The sequence below is a fragment of the Scylla paramamosain genome, chromosome 17 (assembly GCF_035594125.1).
Source record: "Scylla paramamosain isolate STU-SP2022 chromosome 17, ASM3559412v1, whole genome shotgun sequence".
Classification (NCBI taxonomy): domain Eukaryota; kingdom Metazoa; phylum Arthropoda; class Malacostraca; order Decapoda; family Portunidae; genus Scylla; species Scylla paramamosain.
This window is the reverse complement of record NC_087167.1, coordinates 4,800,001-4,822,737: the sequence shown is the minus strand read 5'-3', so window position 1 is coordinate 4,822,737 and position 22,737 is coordinate 4,800,001. Positions and strand designations below refer to the sequence as shown.

General features: G+C 41.8%; 1 protein-coding gene across 1 annotated transcript in view; it reads left to right on the top strand.

Annotated features, from left to right (window-relative positions):
* LOC135108351 (calpain-C-like) overlaps window positions 1-22,737 on the top strand; it is a 60,377-nt gene that overhangs the window by 5,547 nt on the left and 32,093 nt on the right. The window contains 2 exon segments of the mRNA XM_064019238.1: window positions 21,291-21,409; window positions 21,411-21,455. Of these exon segments, the coding sequence (XP_063875308.1) occupies window positions 21,320-21,409; window positions 21,411-21,455 (135 nt within the window). The 5' untranslated portion in view covers window positions 21,291-21,319.

Sequence of the window (22,737 nt, the reverse complement as noted above, 5' to 3'; positions counted from 1 at the left end):
CGGACTCTAGATGCAATGAACCTTACTAATGTTGTGTGTGTGTCTCGCGACTCTCTCTCTCTCTCTCTCTCTCTCTCTCTCTCTCTATAGTTCCTTCCATCCTCCCCACCCCCGCATCGCCCCGCTAGTCAGGCTCACGGACACACCTGTTTTGATAGCTGTCTACCTGTCCGTAAGGGGGCGTTCGGGAGCCGCCCTGGTTGATTCATGGGAAGGAACACGCCGCAGGGATCACGAGCCGTTCGCTGCAACAAGAGGAGGAGGAAGAGGAGCGTGAGAGATAGAGGACAGTAGAAAGCCGTGGGAGAATATGGCATATGAGAGAGAGAGAGAGAGAGAGAGAGAGAGAGAGAGAGAGAGAGAGAGAGAGAGAGAGAGAGAGAGAGAGAGAGAGAGAGTTAAGACAGGTTAATTACAATCACTGCTACATAACCTGTTGCTCTAATGCCACAGTTAAGAGGAGATAGCAAGATGAGGAGGAAGAAGCTGTGAGGTTGAGAGAGAGAGAGAGAGAGAGAGAGAGAGAGAGAGAGAGAGAGAGAGAGAGAGAGAGAGAGAGAGAGAGAGAGAGAGAGAGAGAGAGAGAGGCGTATACACGACCTACGTAGGAAGGTAAGAGAGGCTATTGACAGCTAGTCCCTTTGCACAGGTCACCGTGGGATGTGCGACTTTGAATACCGATCGTGCCGCTGGGGAGAGAGAGAGAGAGAGAGAGAGAGAGAGAGAGAGAGAGAGAGCAGGTGGAATGGATGAGGAGACATAAAAGGAAAAAGGAAGGAGTGGCAGAAGGGAATGAAGGAGATGGGGATAAATGAACGAGTAAGGAAAATAGTAAGAAAAGTATCAGAATAACGGAAGAGAGGAATAGTGATCGAAAGGAAAGAGAAAGAAGTGCTGAAAAAAAAATAAGATGATCAAGAAAGATAAGGAGGAATGAAGAGGTAGGAAAGTCAGTAGAATAGGAGGGAGAAAAAGAATAAAGAATGGAAACAGTGATACAACAATAAGAGGGAGAGGAGGGTTAAGGAAACATGAAGGAATGAATGAGAGCAAGAGAGAAAGGAATGCAGGTGTATTGGGGGAAGGAAGCGGGGAGGCTGGGGGGGGGGGAAGAGGCAGCCATTGGAGTTTCGTTAATTAGAATCGTCTTATCTCACTCATCCATTCTTCTGTCACTTTTTCTTTCTTCCAGTGTTTAGTAACTGTTTCGATTAGTATGTGTGTGTGTGTGTGTGTGTGTGTGTGTGTGTGTGTGTGTGTGTTCATTTGTTATTTTCTTTTTTTTCTTTTTTAGTGTTTTTTACAACAACAACAACAACAACAACAACAACAACAACAACAACAACAACAACAACAACAACAACAACAACAACAACAACAACAACAACAACAACAACAACAACAACAACAACTACTACTACTACTACTACTACTACTACTACTACTACTACTACTACTACTACTACTACTACTATCACCACCACCACCACCACCACCACCACCACCACTATACTACTACTACGACTACTTTTTTTTTCATATACTGTTTTAACCACCACCACCACCACCACTACCACAGCTGCATTTTAAAGAGTCTCCCCAATTACTTTTTTGCTTCACCAATAGATGAAAGAATAAGAGGGAAGGAGATGATGTATGAGGAGGAGGAGGAGGAGGAGGAGGAGGAGAGAAGAAAGGCGTGCATTATGGGATTTAGTTAGTATTCACCACCATCCTCACTACCACCACTTTTGTGAGGTCATCTTCCCCACACGTTCATCCTCCTCCTCCTCCTCCTCTTAGTCTTTTTCTGTTTTTTGTAGCCACCTCCTCCAGTCTTCATTCCATTTTGCTCGCTCCATCCACGCCCTGCAATCCACAATCCTCGTTATTCATCCTTCTCTATCTCAGTAACCTTCCAACAAACCTCTCTGCATTCTTTCTCCTTCTTCATTCTTCTTTTCTGCATTCTTCCTCATTCCTCATATTTTCTTTCTACACTTTCTCTTTTTCTTCTTCTTCTTCTTCTTCTTCTTCTTCTTCTTTTTTTTTTTTCTTCTTCTTCTTCTTCTTCTTCTTCTTCTTCTTCCCTTTCTCCTTCATTCTTCTTTTCTACAGTCTTCGTCATTCCTCATATTTTCTTTCGACGTTCTTTCTCTTTTCCTTCTTCCTCTTTCCTTTCTGCATTCTTTCCTTATTCTTCTTCCTTCCTTCCTTTCTACATTCTTCCTCGCTCTTCATTCCTTTCGTCTGTATTCTTCCTCATTCCTCATATTCCCTTTCTTCATTCCTTCCTCATTCTTCTTCCTTCCTTTCTACATTCTTCCTTCCTGCATTCTTCCCCATTTCTTCGTATTCTTTGTGATCTCCTCGTGTATAACAGTAGCCGTTAAGTGTATTTCATTTTTTCTATTTTTATACTGTAGTTTTTTTTTCCCAGTTTCTCTTAGCTTACACTGTAGTTAGTTAGTTTTCCTGTAATGGTAACGGTAGTGTAGATTAGTGTAGTCAAATCAAACAGCAAGCCAAGATAGTAAATGTCTGTTGTTGTGCGGAAACTTCCTTTGAATATCTTTTCTTTTTCCTTTCTTTTTTTTTTCAGGGAGAAGAAGAAAAAAAAAAAAAACAGATCGCTGCGTATCGAACACCTGACTCATGTTGAAGTAGGAAGTTGGATAAATTTTAATAAGCAAAAAAAAAAAAAGTGTTAGACTTGAGGTTTTTATGAGGGAAATGTAAACACGAGATCACTTTCGGAATCAAGTAACATTAGCAAGACGTGTGGTGATGGTGATGGTGGTGGTGGTGGTGGTGGTGGTGGTGGTGGTGGTGGGTCAGCGATGCTCTCTCGTTGCCTTCCGTGGCTGCCCGTGACATTTACCAGGCTTGACGTCAGGGATCAGTCAGATAAATATTCGCCACCCAGCCGACAGGTTTTTGATGAGTAGGCGTCTGGCTAATCTGGTTATCGGCCGTTGACTGTATGTGTGTGTGTGTGTGTGTGTGTGTGTGTGTGTGTGAGAAAATTGAGACTTCCTTTCTTTTCTTCTTTTCATTCATTCGTTCATTCATTCATTCATTCATCTTTATGCTTATTTCGTTAGTTTTCGTCATCATCATCATCATTATTTGTTTCTTATCCATTATCCATCTTTTCTGTTTCCTTTTCTTGTTCTTGTTGTTCTTGTTCTTGTTCTTGTTCTTGTTCTTCTTCGTTGTCGTCCTTGTTCCTTCTCCTTGATCTATAAATCTTTCTTACTCACATACATATTTGATCACCAGGAAACTTCAAATTACGAATCATTACAAATCAAAACATACCTGGCATTTGCACAACACCTTGCATCAGTCATCACTCCTCCACCACCTTCTACAATTCCACGCTTCTTCAACATAGCCAACCCTCCTCACACCTCCCAGCCTTTCCCTTTTGTCTCACCTGCACCTGCACTCGGCATACCCTCTCCAGTGCACCAGATCAACAACAACGCCCAGTCACTGCCTCCCCTTCTCCCGTCGCCACTCCCTTCAGCCCACACTGCATCTCCTCCCACACAAGCTCTCCCACACTCACTTCTGGAAGCTTGTATGTGGAACGTCTACTGCAGTGTCGCGACAAAGAGCAACGTGTGGAAGGTTTGTTAGTATGGAGGCGGGGGTGATGTCATCGAGAGAGAGAGAGAGAGAGAGAGAGAGAGAGAGAGAGAGAGAGAGAGAGAGAGAGAGAGAGAGAGAGAGAGAGAGAGAGAGAGAGAGAGAGTAATTTCCTGTGTATCTTTGGATGCAAGAAATCTGTAGTCCTGCCTCCCTGCCACATGGTTTTCCCTGCCGTCACTCCCACACAGCGTGACTAGCAAGTGTACAGCTTTACAAAGGTTAAGTCAAGTGCATTATTTTGACCTTTGGCGGCAGTTATTGGTATTCATAACAGTGAACTGAAACCTATTAGTCTCACGTGACGCTAAACTGTGTCAGTGTTACGGCACGAGAAAAGGAAGTGAATGAGATGGAGAAACCTTAATCTATAAAGTCATGATTGTGCAATTCACCAACATCATCACGGCCATTATACCACCACCACCGCCACCGCCACCACCACAACCACCACCACAACCACCCCCACCGCCACCGCCACCACCACAACCACCACGGCCATCACTATTATTATGTCTCTGTCGTCTATATCATTGTTCTAATTTGTTTTAACTTACATGAACTGTCTCTTACATGTAACACTTTCTGTAGTGATGGTACAGTTATGACCGATCAAAATTCACTCAGGTCAAGCTTGGTAATCACTACAGTAATCATTTTGGCCTGTTTGATAACGTGTCGGACTGTCTTGCCCGGTGTCTGTTATGCTAAGGGTTCCATCCAGAAGTTTGTTTCTTGAGGTCAGTTTATCCTGCCTTCAGATCAATTTCTCAGTGTTTCCATGAGGATCGCAAGTAGGTCATGACAGAACTCTTTACAATACTCACCTTAATTAAACTACTTAAGTATGTATGACCGACAGATGGAATTTGGATTAGAAATATTCCAAATAGTGAGATCTGACATTTGGAAACGATTGTAACTCCTGCATTGACCGAAGCTGCAATGAAATTTAATGCAGGCATACGTACGCACCTAGATTAATAAAGATGTTACTGTAATTCATATAACGGTGGTAGCAAGAGCACTTAATTAACTCGCTGCACGTGGTGGCTTACTTATTCTTACCGTTGCCTGGGAGCTGCCTGTTGCTGGCTGCGTGTTGTAGCTTGGTAGGTTAGACGTGTATCTCCGCGAGGCCTCGTTGCTACCTGGGTGATCGATGCTGTGCCTGCGTGTCCTGCAAGGTGAGGGACTGAATGCTTGGGGTTGGTTTGAGAGGCCGCGGCGATGCAGGAGTGCGTGCATATGAGGTGTTGTGTTAGTGTATAGGTTTGCTGTGTTGTTAAATATGAAAGTGATAATGTAGTAGTAGCAGTCACAACAACGATGATGACAGTAATACTAATAATGATAATTTTATTTGCCGTATACTGTACTTTGAATATAGCTGGAAAAAAACATTGGGAATATTATTGAAAACATAACAAATGTGGCTAGGTGAAGGAGGTAAACAAAACTAAAAAAAAAAAAAAATATATATATATATATATATATAATTAAGAGTTTCCATATTTCATGAAATCTTCAGTAATTTTAGTCACAGTTGAGTAAATGGTCAAAATACAATTATGTTGCAAGAGTAACTATGTGATTTTCAAGTCCATGACAGAAAATACTATTCTAAATCAATAAAGCTCTCAAACATCTTGAATATAATTAAACTGATGCCTTGGTTACATACTGAAAGGGTTGCAAATCCGTTAAGATACAATGTCGACCTAAACTTCTCCGATCGCTTGCATAAGTTGCGTAAAGCGTGTTTTCATTAATTCTCACGTCTTCCTCAAAACACACCATGTGGAATGTTGACAAAGGTCCCAGAAGATCCGAGGGATGTAAGCAGGTGTCCCAGCCAGCGCGGGGCCAGGTGGAGCGGCCAGTCAGCGGCCCTCAAGCACGGAGGTGTTCAAAATGGTCGTCATCGTGCGTCTGGCAACTCACGTCATGACCAAAATTAGTATGTGGCCGATGTCTGCATCCCGAACATGACACCTGAGGCTGGGACTGCATTCACAAACGTTTCGGCGCCTTGTCTCGACTACTTTGACGAATTTTAGAGGTTCTTGTGGAAATCAGTGAGGTTTTCAATGGTATTTTTACGATTCTACTGATAGTTTAACACATTCTGTATTATTTCTGAGAAAAATGCCCATGAGAACCAGTCTGACAATTTCTGTGGTCTTTGCAGAATGAGAGAACAAAGCGTTTCAAAATACGGGCATCTCTGTGTGTGTGTGTGTGTGTGTGTGTGTCCACATGGTCCAGATCCAGATAGACAAACACATCAGGTTTCATTTACATAACCTGAAGCACACTATTACCTGGCGAGCGACAAGGAAAATAGGCGAATAACTACAGCCAGTCCCAATCAATCCAATACGCTGGTCATGCCTTGCCGCCCGTGAAGTGATCCGTCCTGCGGTGAGCCTTCAATCATTTGCTTATTAACCTGTTCATACACTCGTACCTACATTCCCACGTACAGTCTTGAACGTGAGGAGATACGAGCAACTAAGAGATAGATAGATAGATAGATAGGTGGGTAGATAGCAGATAAACAGACAAGATATACAGACAAGCAGACCGAGGCAATGGTGATGGTGGTGGTATTGAGGTGGGCGGCAGGGCAGAAAGGCAAGTAGACAGATAGACAGGTGGGCGCGCGGGCAGGCAAGAGGCAAGCTGGCTGGTTGGCTGGCTGGCTGGCTGGCGGGTGGGGTCGTTGCTCGCTGGAAACTTTCACTCGGGATTCGAATTTATTTTAGCGTCCTCCTGCTTCTGCTCCTCCTCCTTTTCTTGGGTTGATGTGCGGTACAGAAACCCTCGCCTCACCTCCTCGCTGCCTCGCCTCGCCTCGCCGCGCCACCCTGTACCACCCTCGCATGTCGGAGTGGAGTGGCGTGCGAGGGAAACCTGGCTGATTGTGGTTGTCTGAAGTGATTTCCAACGCTGCGGAAATTTAGGTTCAGTGTGTGTGTGTGTGTGTGTGTGTGTGTGTGTTGAGTGAAGGGAGAGCAGCCATGCTTCATAGGAAATTTATGTAAATATAGTAGAGGAAAATTTCCAATAAAATATGCCTTCTTGTTTTTCTTCGTGATTTATTATGGAACTTGAATGTTTTTGTTTGTTATTACATATTCAATTGAGTTTATTGCGCATGTAAAATCTCTTGGTATCCTGTTTTTATTTATATCTTTATTTATTTATTATTTTTTTTCTTTATCGGACCTCAGGAGCTTGGGAAGTGTACCGTACAAGTCACACACAAAAATGAATTGAGGTTTGCGTGTGTGCGTGCAAGGGTCAGTCGCAGGTCCCGCCCCTTTCCAGACAATGAGTCACTTCTGTTGTGGTCAGCGCACACACACACACACACACACACGGTGGAACTGGTATTGACTTGAAGCCGGGTTAAATTGGATTACTGATTATAGACCAATTTTTTTCCTCTTCATAAATTAAAACTTGAGATAGTCCGTGTGACAGGACAATGTTTAAATCTGCCGTGAATAATGTGACTCAAATCCTCCTTTCCTTGATGCGTGAAGTGCTTGATGTGGGAGGAGGAGGAGGAGGAGGAGGAGGAGGAGGAGGAACAGGAAGGATAAAACAAATTAGTATTACCAGGTGATTAAAAGGCACTGTGATGGTCATTTTAATTACATAGTTTTGTAACCTCCTTTATGATGATAGTAATGACTCGAGATAACTCCCTGTTGCTTCGTTTTTCGATTCACTCTTCGCTGTTTCGAGACATGGTTTACTTACGTTATGAATCAGTACTTCCCCTTAATCCAGTAATCAACTTCTGGTGCTACGTTCATTGTACGGATGCGGAAGGTGTGTGATGTATGCTAAATATTTTATAGTTTTTTTTTTCTTTTTTCCAGTCGAAGTACATTATATAGAGTGGCTTTGAATTTGAAGTGGAGCGCACAACCTCGTCCTCTTCACACACTGTTGATTCATTCCCTAAAACTTGGCAGGTGATCATGTGATTCGGAATGTGAGGAATATAGTGACATTTAACAGGTGACTCACAGGTAGACGAGAGATGATCTTTCCTGGCGACTGATTAGCACAAATACACGCCCATCCACCCTACACCAACACACACACACACACACACACACACTCTCTCTCTCTCTGTTTAATAAGCGAGTAATTTTCTTGAGTAGACTATTGTGTGTGTGTGTGTGTGTGTGTGTGTGTGTGTGCCAATTGACATAATTTTCCTTGTTGGTGAATTACTGTGTGGTTTGGGAAAGGCTTACGAAATGACCCGATGATTCTCTCTCTCTCTCTCTCTCTCTCTCTCTCTCTCTCTCTCTCTCTGTCTCGAGTTCCTTCACCCCTCCTTCCATTCCCCTCTCGCTCCCTCTCTCCCTCCCTTCCTCTCTCCCCCTGCTGTCCCGGATCTCATAACCAGACTGAACACAAAAGGATGGAAGACAGTCTGCTTTTACCATTTTTTTTTTTTTACTGTGGTGATAATAACAGTGGGTATAATATAGACAGGATGCGATCGATAGGAAAGAAACTACGGGAAGGAATGAGTAGTTTAGTGCAGTTAGTAAGGGAAACAATATTGATAATACGAGTAAATACGTTTAAGGATCGTGTGTGTGTGTGTGTGTGTGTGTGTGTGTGTGTGTGTGTGTGGAGGGGGAAGGGGGGGAGGGGATGGACTAAAATAGGTGGTTAGGTTAGGTTACCATACTCTTAATGTGCCGTAATGTCACCTAACCTTACCTTACCAAGCCCCGGCTATTTTTTTTTTTTTTTTTTTTGTGTGTGGATCACAATAGGTTAGGTTAGATTACCTGATCTAGCATGATAACCTAATCTAATCTAAACTAGTGTAGCCTAACCTAACGTAACTAGAGTAATCTTAGACTAAAAGCTGTTAGGACGGCTGAAGTGACAACAGCAACAACATCAACAACAACAACGACAACAACAACAACAACAATAATAATACCAACAACAAAGGAAAATTAAGAATAGTAGCTAATGGCTGTGTAATCTTTCCAGCACGTAGTTTATAGGTTAGGTGGTTCTGCCGCATCACAAAAAAAAAATAAAATAAAATAAATAAATAAATAAAATAAGTGTTTTTACGCAGCTTTCATTAACTAATTCCCAATCATTTATTTCCTTTTCGTGCTTGCCTCCTCTAAGGGAAGCGACGCTCTGCTGGCCTCATTTTGTTGTTGTTGTTGCTGTTATTATGGTAGTGGTGGTGGCGGTGGTGTCTATCTTCCCCTATACTAGTCGTGGTGATAGTGGTGGTGGTAGTGGTGGAATGCTGACTCTTGCATTGTGGTTTAGAGAGGGTTCGGGGGAGAAAGAGGGAGGGAGGGAGGGAGGGAGGGAGGAGAGACAACCATCACTTAAATTGACCTCAATAATAATTCAATCAACGGCAGTCCTTATGTGGCAGAGGCTAGTGTTGCCTTGATGCGCTGTTGTCCCGCGGGTCTCCAGAATACCCTTCCACGTGATTGCCCCTATTGTTAGCTGCAGCGCTCAAAATAACCCCATTCGTGGAAGGAGGCAGCTCGAGAGGTAAGCAGGGTTATGAAAAGTTGTAAGATGCCAGTATGTGTGCATCATCTCGGCCACACACTTGTCCAGTCTTCTCTTACGGTTCCATATTGACTGCACCAGGACGGGTGAGTTGATGTGTGGGTTATTTAAGTTATATGAATACTAAGAACATGACGGAAGCTGTAAGAAGTCAGTTGGCTTATGCGTGGCAGTCTCTATGTCTACTTATCCAGTCCAACTGCCCTAACAACCTGATTAATACGTCCATTCCAGTCATCTACCACCCTGTTTGATAACTAATGGCTTCCTATCTCTCGTTACTGCACCTCCATCAATTTTAAACGCATATTTCAAGCCCTACCCTGATAACTAACCATAAGAATCTCACCTACATCAAACTTGGTATTATCCCTTATGCTACTCAATTACGTTCAGATGCACCACTCATGATGGTCAGTGCGTTGGTGATGCTAAGGCTGAAAGTAAAAGCGAAGTCATCTAGTCAGTATCCAGCATCACCATCCTGTGCCGCGGTGAAATTGAGTGGGTGAATTTATTAGTGCCGCTGTTCAGGTTATTCGGGTGCCCTTTACTCTACTGCACCTTGCCCGATTCCTTGCTGGTGATTATGGTGTGTGTCTGTGTGTGTGTGTGTGTGTGTTACGTACGGGTATCTTTAACGGAGGAAGTGTAACGTTTAAGATTGTGACGCCATCAGTGCAGACTTAATAATGTTGCGGAACAACTGTCACATGTTGGTGTCTAGATGTGTTGTGTACTGGAATTTTTCGTAGCTGCGGACAAATAACGCAAGTCTGCAAGGGCGTCTTTCCTCGACTACTTTCAACAGTCTCCGGTGGATGTTACTAGGGAATTTCAAATACATTTTCGGGGTTTTTATTGATAGTTCTGCAAGGATTCCGCATCGTCAGTGGAGAAGAACACCCGACTAATATTTTGCCAGATGTTGTCTTGCCAGTATTATTATACATTGCCACTTAACACCAATGATACTTTTCCGCCCGTTCCTTAGACATACTCGAGCTGGTGAACTGTTCCTTCACAGACGCCCACACGTACGTTCATCTCTCCCGCCTACCCAAGGTGAACACTGACGTCACCACCAATCACGAAGCGTTTTGCAGTGACGTCATTTTCCTTCAAATTTAAACGTTACATTGATATATTTCTTGTTGGTTTTCCTTGAAATATTGTTATTGGGATGACTTTCACGGCCATTGGCGCATTATTTGCACCAATACTTTTTTTTTTTCTTTAGGCAACTTCTACATTCGATAAAAAATAATTATCTATGTGACTTAAGAGGATATTTCTTATTGAGAGGACAAGATAACGAAGGGTTTCAAATTATTGGCCGATTGTAAGATAAATGGATTTTGTAATATGCACAGTACATAGTTTATTTATTTATTTATTTTTTTTTTCGGTGTTGTTGTTGGTGGTGGTGGTGATGGTGGTGGTGGTGGTGGGAATAGTGGTGTAAGCAGTGGTGGTGGTGGTGGCGGCGGTGGTGGTGAGGAAATTACTATCATATCATTATATTCTTCAATGGGGAGTTGTTTGCTGTAATGTCTATGTAGCTTCGATGACAAGGATGTGTGGTGATTGCATTTGCGGTGGCAGTGGTGGTTAGGTATGTATGTATGTATGCATGCATGTTTGTTTGTTGGTATGTATGTACGTACAGCTGCCCACATTTGTGATGTCATTTTCTATAAAGGGTTTTAGACAAGAACAACAATAAAAAACAAAAAAAGTGTCAGACAACTACCTCCACTCGTTATATCACCATTTCTTCTTCGTCTACGGAGCTCTTAGAAAAAAAAAAAATCACTAGTCTATTATTAAGAGGAGCTCAATGCAGAAAGACGATTTTCAAAATTTGCCAGAAAACGCACTTTAACTGTATAACTTTCTTACGTACGACTCTATTAATTCCTATTCGATTTAGAAACATGAAACTCACTTTACTTCATGAAATCACTAACCGGACCCACCTTAACACGCATCTGTGCCATTTCTTGAGTAACTTGGCGGAATGACATCGTAGGATTGAGGGGTGATGGCTGCTGTGAGGCCGCGGTGGTGGTGCAGGTCTGAGGCAGGGGCTCGTGCTCTGAAACTCTTTGCTTTCTCACCACGACTATTTTCAAAGGCCAAGAAAAGATGATTAGTCTGGCTTCCAAGAGTGTTTCTCCTTTCAGTAATGTAGAGATGCTGTTAATATGTCACTAGAACCACAGACACCCTTAAAAAAACCCATGTGACTTCAACTAAAGCTTATTTGAATGTAGTGAAGATGTGGCCAGAAGTATTTCAGAATATGTCCAGAGTGTGTGTGTGTGTGTGTGTGTGTGTGTGTGTGCTGTACCTGGCGGCGCACCATGACGGAGACAGCTTTTGTTACCCTGCAGGGGAAGGAAGGGTTGTAGCAGCGGCCTAGTTGTGGTTGTGGTAATGACAGTTGTAGCAGTAGTGATGGTTATAGTAGTAGTAGCGGAGGGAGTAAGAGCGGGAATAGTAGTAGTAATAGTAATAGAGTTTCGCTTTGAAGGACATGTGACGGTGATATGAGAAATGAACAGCAATAAAAGGAAGAGAGAAAGAAGGTAATATATAAAAAAAAAAAAAGTATAAGTAACAAGAAAAAAAAGTGTGGTTATGGAAAGTATATAAAAAGACTCAAAAGTAAGAAATAGAAAAAAAAATTATCGCTGTTATGAATGTATGGGCGTTACAAAAGTGTGTATTGTATGTTCATCCTTGTGAGTGTGACTGTATATACATAGACGTGTGTGTGTGTGTGTGTGTGTGTGTAGTGCGTTGGAGTCGGCGAGGTCATTGCATCCCTCTTGGCGTATCAGTACCTCAGGACACTTCGTATGCTTAACACCACCGTACTTTCTTAGGCAATTTGCGTTTCTTGACTCTGCGCCGTGTGTGTGTGTGTGTGCGTGTGTGTGTACAAATAGAATATAACATGTACAAAGCAAACAATCCAAACATAATGGCAACGATCATATAATCCAATATTTTCTAAACACCAATTACACAGGAAAGAAAACACACACACACACACACACACAAACACAGAGGTGGCCTTGACGCGGGGATAATCCAATATTTTCTAAACACCAATTACATAGGAAAGAAAACACACACACACATACACACACATACACATACATACACACAGAGGTGGCCTTGACGCGGGGAACGCACGTCAATCTAAGCAAGGGAAGAGATGGAAAATAACCTGTTACTGGAGATAATACAGTAAAGTACAAATAAGTACAGACGTAAAGAAATAGTGCGCAGTCTGATACGGTGGTATTGTATTTGGAGGCAGGACATCGCGACCTTGAATCATACCAGTTAAACAACACACACACACACATACACACGCACACACATACGGGTAGGTAGCCTTGACGGAGGGCGCACCTGTGATAAGTAACAAGACAGCAGCACCTCACCACCACTTATTAGTAAGCACCCCCACAGGCAGCGTTTTCACCCCACACCACCCCACACCAGCTTACCTTCGAGCCCCGACCGCTAATATGAGGGTGGACGTGATGAGTGGTAAAAAGATAGAAAAATAGCTCTCCAATAGTCGTAGATAACTGGAAATTCATGTCAGGTGGATGTTTTCACTTGACACAAACACGGAGAAACTTTAAATTCAGGTGTTCTATCCCTGATCTACGTTTTCTTTGCCTTTGAAGAGAGGAAACAAAATTTAGCACTACCGTTTTCTTCTTACTTGGTTATGGTGTGTAGCGAGTGTCGGGTTTCGATTGTTGTATGACTTGTTTCTGTTTGATAGTCTTTCTCCTCCTCCTCCTCCTCCTCCTCCTCCTCGTCCTCCCCCATCACCACCACCTTCTTTTTTACCTCCTTTCCTTCAGTTCCGGCAGACAGGTTTTAAAGTGAAGGGAAAAAGGCGAGAAAAATGTTCTTTACTCCAGACAAAAAGACTCGTACTGGGAGAGAAAATACTGCCGATGTAATTCAAGTCACCGCGGACGTCCCCAGTTCTTGGAGATGTTTTCCTTCTTCCGAGAGACGCGTAAGGAGCCAGACTGTCCCGCACTGTCGGCCACTCACTCACGTTACGTCTGACACAAGTGCGGTTTGTCGCTGCCTTGTGAAACCCATACTACGTGATAGCCTCGTCCAGTTATTTCCAGCACCAGTTTTTCTCACACTATCTGCTGTGTGAGGCTGTTGTGTGAGGCTGTAAGTACGTGTAAGTACTACGTGTGTGTGTTGTCTGGTGGGAAGACTGACTGGTGTTTAGCTGGTAGCGGTACAGCTTGGTCTTGTAGTGGAGAACTATATTGCTTCCACACGACTCACTGTGCGTGGCTTGCTAGGGAGGAATGCATTGTCGAGTACTTTGATACCTTACTTCCAATACTTAATAACGGGCTCTTGTGTAGACTGCTGGGGTTTTGAAGAATGTTTTCATGATTATAGTGATGGTGTAACAAAGCTTCTGCTGCGTCAGTGAGAAAGAACAGTCATGTGTACCCCGCTAATCATCTCTGGGAGCTCTGAATAGTCTTAATGAGAGTTCAAAGCATTTCAGAATACGGTCTTAAAGGTCATATTAGTTAGTTCATTCCCTGAAGGACTTTGTTATGTAGGTAAATTATAGTGCTTATTCAAAAAACTCTCAGGGATGATTATTCCTTGGAGAGAATAAGTGGAAATAAAAGGGGCTTGATTGATGGTTCGACCTGAGTCACGGAGCAACCAGGGGATGAGTGGCACCTCTGTGGATATTGTTAACCCTTTTGCTGCTGTGGCCCTTCTTTCTTAAACATTTAGAGTACATAAACAGGAGAGAGAATAGGTGGTTAATTGTACCATCTAGCCTACATAACAATATAAGAGACTGCAGACTAAAATAAACGCTTAAAAAAAGTTGGAGGGGATTATGGGAAAAAAATATTTACCGGTGAGAAGGTTAAGTCATTCAAATAAGAGAGTGTTATTGAACTTCGCCAGAGGACGTGAGAAAAATGAGTCTGGTGATGTGCACGCCTTAATGACAGACTGTAGAGGCGTCCCCTGCACTGCTTGCTCGACTCATTCTGGAAGATTTACAATGAACAAAGATAAACTGATTCACTTTCGCAAACCATTAAGACTCCCGAGCCTCAGCACAGATTAAGGTTAGGCCATGGATGCAGTGCCTGAAGGAGCTCACTGGGGCATGGCAGCGGTCTTCGGCGGAGCAAAAAAATGCGTATTAGACACGAGTATCTGCACGTCACGATTACGCCGGTGTTGTGTTGCCTGCGCGTCGCTCTGGTGCCTCCGTAGTTTTGTAAGATTTTTCTTCGTCACGCCGTTGGTGCGATATTAATGGCTGTTACCTAATAGACTTCTTATCCGTATTGTGCGCGTGCGTGCGTGTGGGTGTGTCGCTGTTTGTGTAATTTAGCACTGTCTTGAGGATTACGTGACCGCCAGCTGTACTTTCCCGATGTGAGCTGGAGCCTTTACAGTCCAGGCTATGGGCGAGGCTGAGACCTTCACACAACACCTGGCCCCCTCTCTTGCTCAGGAAGTACAGTAATTGCTCGCTACTCAACGGAAATCTTTTCACCTGGCCCGGCTTAACCTCAACCTGCCAAGTGACAGACAAGGACTGCGTGCGTGTGTGTGTGTGTGTGTGTGTTCCGTAAATAGCGCTTCATCACGTCTGTGTTACTCAGTCCATGTTCCGCGTGAGTGTTTAGAGACTGCGTGAAAGTCACGTTGAAGTGACGAGAGTGAAGCAACAGCCAACATGATGGAGACGGATGTTAAGTGCTCCGCCACCCACCGACGTTAAGGGTGATATACATGAGCCGTAGTCTCAAGTGTTTCGGCGCCTTGTCGCACCTTTAACACACCACAGCTGACATTACTGTAGTTTAAACTGGTATTTTAATGATCCTAACGATAATTTAACAAGGACAATAAGAAAACCAGCATACGAAACCGACTAATCATCCCTGTGGCCTTTGAAAATAGTTCTTATAAGAGCCAAAAGCGTTTCAAAACAGGCCACTTACTTAACCACTCCTGCTCCGTGTGGGGGGATTCCCATTACCTCACACGTTTCTTTCCCCCTGACAACACCGTCCTCACTTCACTTGTCATGCGCGGTCACAATGTACACAGGGAACACAGGAAATCCGAAGACGCCAATTCATCGCGAGCCAGAGGTCAGATGTCACGCGCCAGGAACAAGTCATCTCTTTTCTTTATAACTCTCTCTCTCTAGACCCTTCACGCCTTTCTCTCATCCCCCGCACGCATTCTCGCTTATCTCCTTCATCACCGTAGTCGTTATCTTGAAAGTGTCTCTGTTTGCGCGGCCCTGACAGTTAATTTGGAGTAATGATGGTGCTGAGATACATTTGTCATCATTTCTTTCATCACCGCGGGCTGTTGTATTTACGCGTGTATCACAGAGGTGGTGACAGTTCGACGTTGCAATTAGTGGGCTGGGGAATATACTGCTCTCTCTCTCTCTCTCTCTCTCTCTCTCTCTCTCTCTCTCTCTCTCTCTCTCTCTCTCTCTCTCTCTCTCTCTCTCTCATTCCCAAAAGCACGTAAACATCTGATAAGAAGGAAATTCTCTGTTCTCTTTATCGTGACATGGTTATCACTGCCTCACACTCTCTTGTTTGTTGTGTGTGTGTGTGTGTGTGTGTGTGTGTGTGTGTCGTCGCATCGTATACTCTCCTAGTGGCAGGTGGTGGCATTCGATAAAGTAATCATGCATCCAGGCCATTTAATTTGTTTCATCTCACTGGATATCTCGTGTTTTCGTATTTCGAATGTGTGTTTCCTTTGTTTTAACTTATTTGAATTTGTAATGTGTCATTTGTCGCTTTTTGTCCGCTGTTTCTCATCATTTTCTTCTTTTGAACATTTTTAATCACGCGTGACTTGCTTCTTTAGATTCATTAATTTACATTTGTCTATTAATTATTGTTGCAACGTTGTCAGTCTTTTTCTTAACATTATCAAGTGCTTCTGTTTTGTCTCTGTTGGTTAATTAAGTCGCTTCTATTTACTAATACTTACAGTTACTATTGTATCAGCTTTCTTGATGTTTAAAGTTAATACTTAAGTTGTGTCTTTTTAGTGAAGCATATTTTTCTGTAGTCGACAGTAATACAGCACCTGGGTGACGCTATAATATTCGAGGAAAGAATAAAAAAATCTGGTACCATAAAGAAATATAAATAAAATACAATATGAAATAAAATAGTACTAAAAAAAAAAAGTGTAACTAGAAAATGGTAGAAATTATGGTCTAGGAAGAAATGACGTACATAAGCAGAAAGATAATGGTATTGATTGCATTGGGTCATGTTAAGGTTGTGGTTTTATTGTAGTTCTTTTGGTGACATTTCATTTATTTATGCTGTGCCTCTTTTGGTTATGCTAAGTGCTAATTTGACTGTTTCCTCCTCTTCTTTTTCACGTTAATTGCTGTTTTTTCTGTGATTTTTTTTAGTCATGTTTATTTATTTATCTATTTTATTTATTTATTTATTTATTCATTTTTTGGTTATGATTATTTTGATTTTTTTTCTTTTTTCTTTTTATGATTCTTTGGTCGTATCGTGCTTGTATCCTTCCCTCTTTGTAACCTTGGGATTCTTAGGTATTATCTATTTACAATATTTACTTGTATATCTATTTATTTTCTGTTCCTCTGTCATGTTAGGCGTCATTTATTTACTTATTTATTTATTTTATTTTATTTTATTTTATTTATTTTTTTGCTTGTCATTCTTTGGTAACCAGTTTTTTTTTTTTTTTTTTTTTTTTTTTTTGCGATCCCTTGGTTAAGTACAATTTTTTTTTCCATTTTTTCTTCTTGTGATTCTTTAGTTAAGTGCTATTTTTTTTTTTTTTTTGCTTATTATATCGAATTCTTTTGGTTACGATAGATTTTTTTCCTTATATATTTTGGTTACGATTTTGGTTACGGTAAGCGCTATTTTTTTTCGTGCTTATTTTGGCATTATAGCTTTCGGTTATGGTAGATCATAATTCCGTGGTTATTTTAGTTATGATAGCTTTCGGTTATGCTATATCGTGTTATTCCTGTGCTTCTTTGAGTTATGATAGCTCCTAGTTATGGTACGTAATATTTTTGCTGTGCTCCTATTTCCTACATTCGAATTTGTTACATAGGTAAGGGCAGGTGACAGGACGCGCTTGTTATTGATGCGTGAGACAAACGAGGCGAACGTTCTTGTCTGGTTCTGGAGGTGTGAAGATATTTGCAGCTTTCAGTGAACATTTTAATAAGTTTTTAATGATAAATGTTGATTATTTCCTTAAAATCAGGGGAGGGCAGGTGGCAGGAAGTGTCTATCAAGGTGGAGTGGGAGGCAGGGAAGTTTGTCTGGTTTGAGGAGTAAAGTTTTTTGTGAAAGTTTTAAGTGGATTTTGCGTGAAATGGATTTTTTTTTATTCTTTTCTTCCTTCCTTCCTCCCTTCTATCTTTCCATCTTCTATTTATCCCTCTCTTTTGCTTTTTTTCATATTTTCTTGTACATAATAACTCTCATCTCCATGTTGGCATAATACGGCTAGTGATGGTGGTGGTGGTGATGATGATGGTGTCGCCTAGGAAGGACAAAATTAACTTCATAATGCCTCTCTTTTTCTGCGCCCATGCGAACATTACGAAAGTGTTTAGAACGCGAACGAAGGATGACCATACCAGTGGAATTTTGTAAGTTATCATCATTCCACTGGACTACAAGATCAGACACATAATAAGCCATTTGAGAAAAAAAACATTTAGGTGCGATTTGTATTACGAAAGGAACAGTGAGCCTGGTACCCTTGCCCTCATGTGATACTGCAGCAATAACCTCTTGTCTCTTGAAGTAATCTGCAGTGAAAGGATTGGTGGCAATTCACTCGCTGATCTTAATTCTGACCAAGGGTTTCTTCGCACGAGGACTTGTGAGGGAATCGATTTCTTGGACGTTATAGAATTTGTCGATGATTTGTTGCAGTGTGACTCGCTCGTGACCCAGATCGTGACTGTGCTTGTCTACGACTTAGTCACACATTTAATGGAGCGTGATTACCTGTGTGTGTGTGTGCGTGCATGTGTGTGTGTGTGTGTGTGTGTGTGTGTGTGTGTATGTGTGTGTGTGTGTGTGTGTGTGTGTGTGTGTGTGTGAAAGTTTTTCTTCAAAGGTGACAGCTACAATTCATTTCGCTTTTTTTTTTTTACTCTTTCTTTCTTTCTTTTTTTTCCTTTGTTTATTTTGTCCTGCTTCAACATGACTCGCTGTTTTGTTGTTGCTGTTGTTGTTGTTGTTGTTGTTCTTGTTGTTGATGATAATGATGACAGTGATATTATTATTATTATTATTATTATTATTATTATTATTATTATTATTATTGCAGTAGTAGTAGTAGTAGTAGTAGTAATAGTAGTAGTAGTAGTGGTGGTAGTAGTAGTAGTAGCAGCAGCAGCAGGAGCAGCAATGGCAGCAACAGTGGCAAAGTTAAACATGTTATTATCTTCCATATTAAGATATCCGTAATCAATATCAATTTATTCCGTCAAGTTTTCACTCCGTTCTGCCAATTTCACGTCTCATCCTCTCTGCTTCTGTTTTCATTTGGCGCTCGACTTTTCCCTTCCTTAATATAATAATAAAAATCTTTCATCCTCTGTTTGGTCACTCATGCACATATTATTTTTCAGTCATTCCTTCGTCATCTTGAACAGGTTTTCCGGTTACCATGTGAAGGAATCGTGAGGACTCTTCATCCTCTCACACGATTTATGGCAAGGTGTGGAGAGAGAGAGAGAGAGAGAGAGAGAGAGAGAGAGAGAGAGAGAGAGAGAGAGAGAGAGAGAGAGAGAGAGAGAGAGAGAGAGAGAGAGAGAGAGATTGTATTGTGTGTACAGTTAAGGGCCTTGTGACTCAATCATTCGCTTGTTAAGAATTGTGTGTCGTCAGTCGTCATTTTTTTTTATTGTGTCGTATGTGTGTGTGTGTGTGTGTGTGTGTGTGTGTGTGTATGTGTGTGTCATGAATTATTCTTTCTTTTCTGTATTTTATCAAACTCAAGAGAGGAATGTATATATTTTTTTAACAATTTATCTTTTTCTTTTTACCAACTTTTTTTTTCGATCTGTTCATTTTTTTTTTCAACATTTGCAAGGTTGAATCTCTCTCTCTCTCTCTCTCCCTCTCCCCCACACCTATGTACACCTACACACGACGCTTACAGATAAAGAGATAGACAATTAAAATATCACTTACCAATTCCAATGATACACGAAATTTATCAACAAAAAGAATTGATGACCATATGTTGTTGTTGTTGTTGTTGTTGTTGTTGTTGTTGTTGTTGTTGTTATTGATGATGATGTTTTCTTACCTTCTTCTTCTTCTTGTCTTTTCTTCTTTTTCTTTTTTCTTTTTCTTCTTTTTCTTATTCTTCTTCTAATAGTAGCAGGAAATACAACAGTAAGAATACAATCAAGAACACAATGGAGTAACAAAACAGCAGCAGACTTGTTGGCTATTACGAGACTGTATGTGATAAAATGCATCTTATAATGAGAGAGAGAGAGAGAGAGAGATGAGAGAGAGAGAGAGACGATGTTCCAGCTGTGAATTGAAACTTTAGCCGAGTAATTTCCTTATAAGAGAGAGAGAGAGAGAGAGAGAGAGAGAGAGAGAGAGAGAGAGAGAGAGAGAGAGAGAGAGAGAGAGAGAGAGAGAGAGAGAGGTATTGGCGGGTCAAGGCAAAATGTCAAAATTTATGCTTATGATTGTGAAAGATGACGTTTTTTTTGTCTCTCTCTCTCTCCTCTCTCTCTCTCTCTCTCTCTCTCTCTCTCTCCTCTCTCTCTCTCTCTCTCTCTCTCTCTCTCTCTCTCTCTCTCTCTCTCCGTCTCTCTTTTACTTCTTTACATATTTTCTTTTACAATGCTTGAATTATAATGGCGCCGCGAAGGGTAGTTTAGTATATACAAGATACAAGATTTTTTTTTTTTTACTACTTTTTTTTATATATTTATTTATTTTTTGTCAAGTGAAACAATAGCGCTGGCCATTAACCTTAAAGAAAACGGAGGGAGGAAGGAAGGAAGGGAGGGAGGGAGAGAGTGTCTGTCTGGTTGCAGAAGACGAGGAAGAGAGTGTATGCTACAGTCACCTGAAGCAGTAAAAGTTACGTTGTACGAGAAGTCTTAGATTAAAAAAAAAAACAGTAGTATCTGGCAAAGTCCCTGCACTTATCACACCCCCAGTTTTTTATTCATTTTTTTTCTTGGTCTCTGCTGGTCCTCGTAATATAAAGCAATTCACTAGTCCATGTGTTAATTCGTATTGGGCAACTTAACACTTCCCTTACTATATACAGTTGTCTCCTTCGATGGTGATGTAAGCGCTTGTTTCTTGCATTATTAACTACTCGGACCACATTTTTTTTATTAATAGTTTTAATTACTGCTCCCGTGACCTAACGAGACTTTAGTTACAATGATCTATTCCAGTCCATCCAGTCTTTACGCTTACGTGATTTCTCGAAAGTCTAATGCATTGTAGTTCGTATGTGTTTTTAAGTTATATTCATCTATTCTTTTATCTTCCGTTGCCTGAGGTTCCACTCCATTTATGTACTTGAAAATTTTAGAAAACTCCGACTGCATAACGATACCACTAGTCCATTTATTCTACTATCATTTCTTCTTATCATATCCGCTCTATATTCTCTCAGCCAGCCTTGAAATTTGAATCGTGACCCATTCTCGACCTCTGATTCTCGGCTGTGATTGTCTCCCATCCCTTCCTGACACATCCTTCTCTTGGCCGTGTTCCCAACTCTATCTCGTTCTTTTGATCTTGCCTTCACCCAGAATGTAGACTCCCTTCTCGAATCTGCGTCATATTAAACCATAATAACTTAACAAAAACGCCACAAACGATTGCCACGTAACGGCTCTTGTTTTCCTATGTTCTTATGTGATGTCTAACCCCGTACTGTGTCTTCTTCAGCAGGCAGCAGGCGGCGGGCGCGGCTCACCATGGCGTACTCGCGAGTGGTGGCGGCGTGCGCGGAAAGGAAAGAGCTGTGGCAGGACCCTGACTTTCCAGCCACGCAGACCTCCGTTTTCCTATCACCAGACGCCGCCCTTCACGTTCTCCTGGCGCAGACCCAAGGTGAGGCAGCTGCAGGCAGGCGGGTGGGCAAGGAGGGGGGTGGGGGGTTGGGGGAGGATGGCGCGGTGGAAGGACGAGGAACGGCCAGGGTAGGGAGATAGGAGTGGGGATGGAAGGCAGCATGGAATTAACTTTGATATTAGTGTTGATTTTAAATATTCCTGTGAAGTTTTGTTTGTATGCATATTTTTTTTTGTATTGTTTAAGGGATTCCATTAGAAAAACAATTATATCCACATTCCGCATCACTTGAAGGAGTTTTTAATGATTTTTATGCGTATCTCTCTCTCTCTCTCTCTCTCTCTCTCTCTCTCTCTCTCTCTCTCTCTCTCTCTCTCTCTCTCTCTCGTCAACCGTCACTGCTTCACTACTCAGATCACAGCTGGAGGTGCGGGAAGTGTAGATGACAAGCTGGTAATTTTTGGCCACTCGATGACAGGTGAAAGCACAGCAATCAGACCTGTACGTGACACGCCCCGGGACCTCACGGCCATTACACTGCACTTCTTATTGCGCTAACCTTTCGACTGATGGTTCTTGCGATATACAGGCGGACAAAACTTATAGATCTCCAGCATAGTCTTCTGTTTATTCCACTATGATTTATCAGTTGGTGGTGTGTATAGATTGAGAAGTGGGGGATGGATACAGCTGCCCAGACAAGTGGTGACGTATTCTGCACATTGTTTCAGATTAAAAAGCATCATCTGGTTACCATTTCCATCTGTGGCTTACCAGATTTTACTTTTGATACGGAATTCTTAATATAAAACAGTCCATTAACTTACATAAGACAAATAGCATCATCTGGTTGCTATGCACACTTATCGTATACTAGTTTTTTTCTTGATTATTATGGAACTCCTAATACAAACCAGTTAATTAACCTAGATGTTAATACCCGCTTGATTTATTGATAGAAATCTCACTTCTACTATGTCACGTTGCTTCCTGGGGCCACTGTACGTGCACAAGCCCCCGTACACAAGCACGTCACGGTGATTGATTTTTAGAAATTTTAAAGAAAGTTTGCGGTGAATAGACCCAACAAAGAAGGTCAGGCGGGAGTGACACAGGTGGCGCCAAAATGAAACAAGGGCGTGAGACTGATGGATTGCAGAGTGAAAGTCACGCTGTGTGTGTGTGTGTGTGTGTGTGTGTGTGTGTGTGTGTGTGTGTGTGTGTGTGTGTGTGTGTGTGTGTGTTTAATAGTGGTTGCCTAATCGTTAATTAGTTATTGATTATTGTGCAAGTACACGGATATGAACTGAGAGAGAGAGAG